Source organism: Cottoperca gobio, chromosome 13, assembly GCF_900634415.1.
Source record: "Cottoperca gobio chromosome 13, fCotGob3.1, whole genome shotgun sequence".
NCBI classification, from domain to species: domain Eukaryota; kingdom Metazoa; phylum Chordata; class Actinopteri; order Perciformes; family Bovichtidae; genus Cottoperca; species Cottoperca gobio.
In genome coordinates this window covers 2601691-2610986 of record NC_041367.1, presented here as the reverse complement: position 1 = coordinate 2610986, position 9296 = coordinate 2601691, and the positions used below count along the sequence as shown (strand labels likewise).

The following is a 9296-nucleotide window of genomic DNA, read 5'->3' as shown; positions in this document are numbered from 1 at the left end:
ATCTTCATATTGTAGTATAGTGAGGAACATATGCTTGCAATCACTCCAAGGTAAAGCTGGAAAGGACCTATTGTACCTACATAAATGATGTGATATATGTATAGGTGTTGTGAACTAGTGCGAGCTACATGTTAACGGGAGATAATACATTAAAACGCATTATAAAAGTTAGACCGCGTACCTGGCCGCTCTTTCAGGCTCCCTCTGACGGTCGGGGATGAGGATCAGAACAACAACATCACCTGGAAAGAGAGCACATGTGATGCATGTCATGTTTTCACCCAAGGGAGAGAGAGGACGTTCTTACAGACTCAAATTAATACATTTTCATTATAAATGAAAAATAATATTATATTAGGGAAACTTCTGCCACACATTGTGTATTGTTTAAACAGTCCATTGAAAAAAGCATTCACACAGTAATTGCTGAATGAATTATCCTGCTAAAAGCTCAAACAAAAACAAAAATCGTAGTCATATATATATAATAGTTCAATGAAAATGAAGAGAAAAGAGTAGTTGTGCAGCATGCTCACTTTTTCAAGACTACCTAGCTGTGATGTGTGCATTTTTAGATTTTGCAGACATTTTATATTATTCCATAATATTTTTTGGACATTTCTTCTGATTATTATAGAGTTTTGTAAATTTTCTTTTTGCAATATTGTTCAAAGGGAATGTTCTCACCAGACGCAGTGGTAGTTTATTAACACCTGATGATGTATTATTATAATGTAAAAATACTATATTACTACTAAAAGTAATTCACAATCTTATAAACAAAGTATTAGTATTAAACCGTACTTAAATTACCAAAAATAAAATGCAGAATGGAAATTATATATATTCTGATATTGAATTATAAGTAGTAATGCATTAATGTAACACATTATTATAATTGCTATATATACTGCTGGGTGGAATAACTTATAATAATATATTATAACCTATTTACTTCTATTTTCTTTCAATAATCTAAATGTGTGATGCAATTAAAGCAGAGTAGAAGTAGAAAGTAGCATATAATGGAAAATACTCAACTAAATGTACTTATATACAAACAAAAGATTATTATACAGCCTCTAAGATTAGCTAGCTAAGCTAAGTAGCTCCACAGGTATTAGTCCTCCCTGAGCATTGCGTGTAAGAATAAATAATAATGAGCAACTCTACAGAGAGACTTTAAATCCCCTTAAAAACTCCTACCATCTGTCTCCAGATTGAAGCGCCGCTCATAGCACAGCGCGTGTCTTATGAGGAAGCTTGATGTGTGTCCAGACGCTTTAAAGCACCAGTGTTACGGGAGCTGCGGTGACGCGGCAGTGGGGCTGGCTTCCTCCACTCTAGCTGCATTCATAAACGGATATGATAAAGCAGCGCTGAGCGCACCGGAGCAGCGACAACAGTCAGCGCTCACCATGGCGGAAGAGGACGACGCGAGGATTCGGATTTTACAGAGCCTGCGGGGGAAAATATGTAAGTCTGACTGGCGAGACGGTGTTTCCCGGCTGTCTCGGGAGGGGGGGGGGTGGTGTGTGTGTGTGTGTGTGTGTGGGGGGGGGGAGAGGTCGGTAGAAGAAGCGGGCGGCGGAGAGAGGGGAAGCCGGAGGGGCGCGGCGTGCCATCAACAGTGTGGAGGCAGCGGCAGCCAGTTGATCTGCTCGGTGTGCTGGCTGGTAACGTCAAGTTAGCCTAGCATGCTAGCAGCAGCTAGCAGCTCTGTTGTGAATGATTTCATTCATCGCGCGGGGCTCCGCGACCCTCAGTGAAGCCGCGCCAGCACACTGGGTGTTGTTACGAGTGTTGGAAATGTAAACGTTTTTAAAAATGAAGGCGTTTTGTGTGTGGACTTGCCCTGTAAGCTAAGTTGGTGGCAAAGTAAGCTAGCTAACCACTAACCGCTTTAACCTAATCAGCTATAATGTCACTCACTGCAGGCATCTGACAGCTACTGGTGGATAACAACAATACAACCAACCTGACGTTTAACGCATATCAAACAGGCTTTTAGGCAAAGAGCTCTACTTAAGTTGTGACACCTTCAACGATATATATATATATATATATATATATATATATATATATATATCTATATCTATATCTATATCTATATCTATCTCTGGTTAACTTGCACTTTGTGTCACATGGTGTGTAGGTTGATGGGTGGCAGAGCCTCCACACACAGCTCTACATCTTCAGTCTTTGCTCCCTGACCTGCATGTGGAGGCATTCATCCAGAAACGTTTATATGCAATTATCATGTCTTATTATATGACACATGAATGATTTGTTAAAGTATCCGTGGGGGGTGAGTTAGTTGTCTTGCCTGCAGCAATAGTATAGTAATACAATAGGGATGCATGTGAGCTTAACCTCACAAGCCATTTTCCTCATCCTCCCTGTGTACCTGTGTGAATGTGGTTTTTAGTTTTAAAAATACAGTTGTGGTTCCCATGTATTATTCTCAGTTTTAACACACTTTCATTAGTGTACACCATCCTCTCTGTGTTGGTTTAAAGTCATTGATTATGGTTAGAATTAAATGTGCCCCATTGCTTCAGTACAATTCTGTGTGGTCGATCTTAAGAAGAAATCAATTTAAATAAGCTTGTTTTTCTTAAATAATACTAATTATTATTCTGACTTTAAACGTGTTATATATTTGAGTAAGGCTTGTATGCATGGACACACAATAGGAAGACAAATGTCAGTTTCACTACTATGAATTAATGAGAAAACGGTAAGCAGAACAAAATAGAGGAACTACCGTGGCATGTAACTCACTTTGCAGTCTTACGAAACTCCATTCTTCCTCGTTCACACTTTGTCCGTTTTCCTTTAAGCCTACATCAATGGAGGTGGCGTTGTGTAAAGATGTAGGTGATTCTTATAGCAGTTTTATGGGACTTGATGATACATGCCTTTAGTTTGCTTCATTGTCAGAATAAAATCAGGAAAAGTCTGTTCACTCAGCAGTTAGCGAAGCTATTGTTCAGGCGTACTCTCTGACCTTTCGGTCATGGTTTTCACAGGGTGACATGCTTCTGTTTTCAGTGGAAATGTTGTTGAAGAGAAGAGATTGCAGTAGTGTCGGTCGTCCATGCATACTGTATGCGTTTGTATCTGCGTGCATATGTTCTTGTGTGCTCTACTTCCACCCAGGTCGTCCTGGTCCAAGCTTAGTGGCTGTTTTCACTGGTTCCTAAGATTAGCCATACACTATTATTAATAGCCTGTTTTAAAAAGCTGATCTCCCTGCTGGCTTTCCTTAACTAGGACTCCACCTTGGCTTAGGGTACCTATCCAAAGAGAGAGGACTAATTTAGACTACTGCCATCTGAATCTCATTCATTGTGAAGTTATTGATGCTGCCATTTATCTAGCTCTGATTTCGTTTATGAAAGTGTTGCACAAAACCTTATAGCATATAGTGTGGGTTTGCCTGCGATGTAATGGGAACGTGTGTGCATGTGGTGTTTATTAAAAAGGAGTTTGTCATTTGTGAATCAGCGCTGTAGCGTCATCGTTGGTTATGAGGAGGAAGTCAATGTTTCTTTTTTTTTTAACCACATATGAACCTCAAGTCTACATCAGCTACATCCGCTCTGCAGCTTGCCCTAACAACGGGATGTTGGATGTGTACTTTCATCACATGTGCTTATATTGATTTGAGATTATCTGCATCAGGGAAATAAACACTTTTATTTTAGGACTTTTTCCCCTTTTTTGATTTAAGATTAGCGGCACGATCTTACTTTTTCACTTGCCCCTTGTGTGTTGCGATGAATGAGCAGAGTTGAGCTTCTTTCAAGATCTGAGATGTAGAGGGTTGTGTAGGGGATCACGCGAGATGCTGTCTTCACCACCAACTCCGTCTCTCGGTTAGGATTCCTTCAGTGTTCATCGTTCAGGTGGTTTTTATCTGAATTATCCACAGACGTCCCCTCCTCCAAAACAAATAGACCTGGTGATTAAAAATGCTTAAAAACACAGAATAAAGCAGTTCAATTCAATTAAGAAAAAATATCACTGTTGACATGTCATTTAGTTCACTTCCCAGTCAAGCGTACCTGTAAGATTAATATCTATAACTGGAGAGAGTTACAGTACGGTAGTGGATTGTCCAAAGCCTGTTGTCATTGCTGTGCTAACTGTGACTTAATAATGATTTAAATGTGTTTAACTTGGGAGAGACTGCTGTTTTGATGCCACAGTCGAGATGGTAACGATGTTCTTCTCTTGGTGCTGCAGGTGAAGCTAAGAACCTAGGTCCGGTCTCAGGTCCAAATCGACAAAAGGATCTCTGCACCTTTTGCACCATAAGTCTGGACCAGGAGGAGGTGTTCCGCACCAAGGTGTTCGACAAAAGTGCCAGGTAAGCAAGGTTTCCTCTGCGTCTTCTTACTGACTTATTTCCAGCTGCAGGTTTCCGGCTGATGCTGTACAGCAAGTTGTTACTCCATGCATACTTTAGGGGCATGAAACGCTACACCTGCATAATTAAGGATGTGCAAAAGTCATTTTTCAAGGTGGTGTATGTCGGTATATTTGAATGTAGCAGTAAAGAAGGTGGTTATAACATCTCTAAGAAGAGCAGAGACAGTACTGCCAGTCATATAATGTAAAGTGCACATTTATATACTCTAAATCTAAAACGACAGGTCCATATCATCAGACTTTTATGAGTAATATCAAAGTATTGAAAGATTAGTTTGGAGGGGAAATGATTGGAGTTGTGTTTGTGTGCTGGGCTTCATCACTTTAGTCGCTGCGCTCCTCTTCTATAAGAGTTGTTTACTATACAAGGAGTCCAAACATCCTTTTGTTTTCATGTGGGCGAAGTTTCAGGTTCAGTGTTCAGAGTTCATCGTTGAACTTGTCGTGAACCTTTTTGAAGTTATTGGATGTGGAGCTCAGATTCCCATCAATCAGGTAACAACGTCAAATCTTTGCACACGTGAGGATCTGCTGCTGTTCTCTAAATATTTATCGTATTTATAGTTTTTGACCGTTCACCCGTTGGAACGTCGAAGGTCACTCGGCTGCGACAGATAAAAGAGCAAGAAAACGCTTAACACTGGAATCTTTCTCTTTAAATGCAATGTTTGTTTACCCGCCATCATTACTGAAACAAATGTCAGGATAATATGCAACATCGCGTTTCAGGAACGACCTTTATAATTAATAATTATTCTCCTTAAGTTTAGTTACGGCTTGATTATCTCCGCTTTTCATCTTAAAGTTTGGTAAATAGCCGCCATTTGTACACGCAGTATTCACATCCATCTCTGGGATAAAGGCTCGTTTTAAAGGTAGCATTACGATAAGTGACTTTGGATTACTCCAATTAAATCCAGAGAATGGCAAAGCCGGGAGCGCTTTGAGACATTACTGTTGTTGTTCTTCGTAGGATGTACAGCTTGTTTTCAAAGCAAAGCTAAAAGAAAATGGAAATAACTTGCAGATAAAATCTCTCATGTGGAAACAGTTATACTAAACTCTGAAGCAGTTGTGTTTGTAGCCGATCATGTGAGAAATGTCCGGTTTGAAATTCATCTTACGAACTGTGTATGTGTGACTCAGAGCTGTGTGTGTGTGTGTGTGTGTGTGTGTGTGTGTGTGTGTGTGTGTGTGTGTGTGTGTGTGTGTGTGTGTGTGTGTGTGTGTGTGTGTGTGTGTGTGTGTGTGTGTGTGTGTGTGTGTGTGTGTGTGTGTGCAGGGTACCATTTTAGCTGCGAAACATTAAGTGATTCAGACTGAACTGGACTATTTCACCAGTAGCAAGCGGTTCAGAGAAAGGTGTGGGAGATGGGCACCGGTGAAACCTTGTTGAGGTTTCTATCTACATCATTGCACGTCTCACTGTAAACACGGGCCTGCCTTCTCGAGGTATTTCACAACAGCTCTTTTATTTTTTTTTCCTGATTTCGGTGCCGTTCAAAAGGATTTTACAATCTCTGAGGAAGTGTGTCCTCCCACGCTCGCCCCTGTCTTTCTCTCTGTGTCACTCGCAGCTACCTTAACCTCTGTTTAGCACATCTTAATAATCTCACATTTGTCCAACTGTCATTTTGGTGTTTTACTCGAGGCGTTAGGCTCCTGTTTCTAATGGTTTAAAGACTTAGCTCTAATCGCAGGCATGTTCAAACAGCTGTGGTCAAATGGCTTTACCTTTCACGGTGTTTAGAAGCTAGGAAAGGAAAGGAGTGTGTGTTCTTCTGCTGAACAGGGAGGTTATGGGTGCATAATTCTATGTGATGTTGAGGATGTGTGGGTGTGCACTGGATGTGTTGGCCAAACCCAGTGCGGAAGTGTCAGGCAACATCTTTCACCATCCAAGATGCATAAAGAGGGAGGCATCAGCGCAGGGATTTAAGAATTACAGGACTGTTCCCTCGATCTAGCGGTGAATATGTTTCCAGATACGCCTGTTTTTACAAGTCCTGATTCCGTTTCTTTTTTTAAACGTGGAACTGTAAAGTATAATTCATTAAGACTCATGACTCCATTAATGTTTGACAGGCTGTGGCACTCCCTTTTCTCCATTTCTTTTAAAGAAACTGGCCCATGTCTTCACCAAGCATGTGTCCAACATGTTCATGCTGCCTTTTTTTAAAGCTACATTTACGTGTAATTTGTCTTTTATCAACATAACTGGCCTAAGACGGCAGATTTTACTTGAACGTATGAACGGTTAAATCCAGCCTGTACTGCTCAGTCTGTTTGGGACAGGTGGTCCATCTGCAGGCAGCACATATATCAAGGTGTGTGTGTGTGTGTGTGTGTGTGTGTTGTAACCCGGTTATACAGTATTGTGACACACGCTGTTTGCATGTTCTCGCCCCGTGTCTGCACGGGTTTCTTTCCTCCCACAGTCTGAAGTCATGCAGGTTGGGAGGATTGGAAACTGAATGTGCCCCCCGGGTGTGAGTTTGAATGTGTTGATAAGAATATCTTTCAGATTTTGATCCTGACATGACGAACACAGGCCTGTGCTTTTAGCTGTATGTTCTGCCTAAATGATCCCAAACGGCACTTTTCAGCAGTTTAAAAACACCATTTCTTCATTTTACTTCCCAGATATTGTACTCGTCCCAGCTTCACTGATGTCTTTTTGTTTAACTTGGAAGGTAGAAGAATATAACGCAGTCTTACTGCATGTTAAGGAAATGACATGAAAGGTTTTTGGAGAGAATTGACGACAAAAGTGACAAATTTAAACCCACAACATGGCAAAAATATCCCTCACAACCCCGATGATTCATGAAGGCCCCGGTGACGTCCACCTTCTGCTCAGACACTTAATTCCCCAGGAAATGAACAATGTGTTTATGATGGTTACGCTCAAATATGATAATGTTATTATCTTTTGGCTGAAGCACAACAAGTTCTTTTCAGTGATTGTCTATTTCCTCCTATATAATATAAAGTCGTAAACGCAGTAATTGCATGATTGTTACAACAGCAGAGAATGATTCACAGTTTAGAAATTACAGACGTAAAGTACATTAAGTGACGAATCAAACCTAACAAATCATTTACCAAGCCGGCACGTACGTATGTGTCACGGCTCAGGATATAGCCGCTAATCTGGTCGCAGATTATCACACATTGCATCACCTACTACACACTGCTTCTCTCCACCAAGAGGAAACCTTGTGTACTCATTTAAACCTCTGCTTTTTTAATTTACAGCCCTTTCTATGGAGAGGACTTCTACTTCGAGATCCCTCGTCCATTTCAGTGTTTATCCTTCTACGTGTATGCCAAGGGCGTTTTCCAGAGGGACCAACCTGTTGGTAAGTGAGGCACTTACACAAGTATGTTTTCCCACCTGAGTTCTAAGATGTAGTTTAATGTTTGTGTGTGTGACTTGACAGGCAAGGTGTCAATCAGGAAGGATGACCTGTTTAAATACAGTGGGAAGGAGCACTGGTGTAGCCTTCATCCAGTGGATCCTAACTCAGAAGTCCAGGTAATTTCTTTTTTTTAATATTGATTCACAAATGTAGGTAGTTTGTAGCATTTTGCATCTTAATCTTAAAAACACACTGGGTTTGACTCATAAATGCACATGCCTGTAGACGACACCCCTCCCTGTGGGCTCAGGGGACGCATGTGTTCACAACAAGCAGGAAATTCTCTCTCATGAAGTCGAACATTTGCATACAGATGAGATTATTTCCCAGGTTTATTAGTCTCGTCGAGTTTTGAACAGTTTGAAAACCTGAAATGCCACTACTGTAAACCGATAGATCACCGGGATCGTTGTGAATGTCATTGTTTTGGCCACCTGCCAGTTTAAAACAAATAAATTAGGATTTTCACATCATGTTTGGATAACATTCGTTCACGCATTCGTCACCAACTCATGCAAATATAACTGGTCTGTTAGAGACTCCATACAAGATGCTAACATTTGCATCCTGACTAACGCCATCATCATTGTTTTATGCAGCCAGTATGTCAACCTGCAACCAATAGATGCTCTCTTTCAACTAATACAATATAACTGATAATGTGGGCGCCCCGGCAGCTCGAAGGCTCAGCCCTTGTCCCGTGGTTCGAGTCCGACCCGTGGTCATTTGCTGTATGTCTTCCCCTTCCCTCCCCCTTTCCTAACCTCTCATCTTCACCATCATTAAAGGCGTGAAAAGCCCCCAAAAAAAAAAACTTAAACTAAATATATATAACTGATAACATCAGTGAAGTTGACAAAGCTGCTGTACATTGTGCCGCCCTGCTCTGGTGCTTGTATTTTGAGGGTGCCGTTCTGTTTTCTATCACATGCAGGACACGCATGTGGGCGGTCGCATGTCCGCTGTACATCTCTCTGATCCGATTTCGTGGTCTGGTTGAATTTACAGCTCACTACTTCTGTGATGCTGCAGCAGCTAACGTGTTGACTCGAGCTGCCATTAGCCCACGCCAGACTATTCTGGGGTTTGTGCTGCTACACTGATTCACTCACAAGGAGACACTTTAAACTGCAAAGTTACATCAGTGAGCGATGGAGGAGGTACAACCACTCCGGCTCGGTTTGTAGTCGAACCGGTGCTGTGTGTGTTTTGCAGCGTTGGTTAACAAAGAGCAATAACAAACAATGTACACGGTTTTGAACATTATGCATTCAAAGGGATACTTTGCTGATTTCATTGACTCATTTAGATCCTTCAAAGTATTATATTCGCTTAAAGCTCTCCTGTATCTTGCATCAGAAAGAAAACCGCTTGCCAGCTCAGCCAAGTGCTGATTTGCAGAGACAGAGTGCAAGTGTGTGGGCGTTTTGTTTATCT

The 9296-nt window shown here is 41.3% G+C and overlaps 1 protein-coding gene across 1 annotated transcript in view; it reads left to right on the top strand.

The window, feature by feature from the left end:
* The first annotated feature begins 1280 nt into the window (after positions 1-1280).
* Positions 1281-9296, top strand: part of rasa2 (RAS p21 protein activator 2) — a 28529-nt gene continuing 20513 nt past the window's right edge. The window contains exons 1-4 of the mRNA XM_029446092.1: positions 1281-1476; positions 4252-4375; positions 7696-7799; positions 7881-7975. Of these exons, the coding sequence (XP_029301952.1) occupies positions 1419-1476; positions 4252-4375; positions 7696-7799; positions 7881-7975 (381 nt within the window). The 5' untranslated portion in view covers positions 1281-1418. The remainder of the gene's footprint in view (positions 1477-4251; positions 4376-7695; positions 7800-7880; positions 7976-9296) is intronic.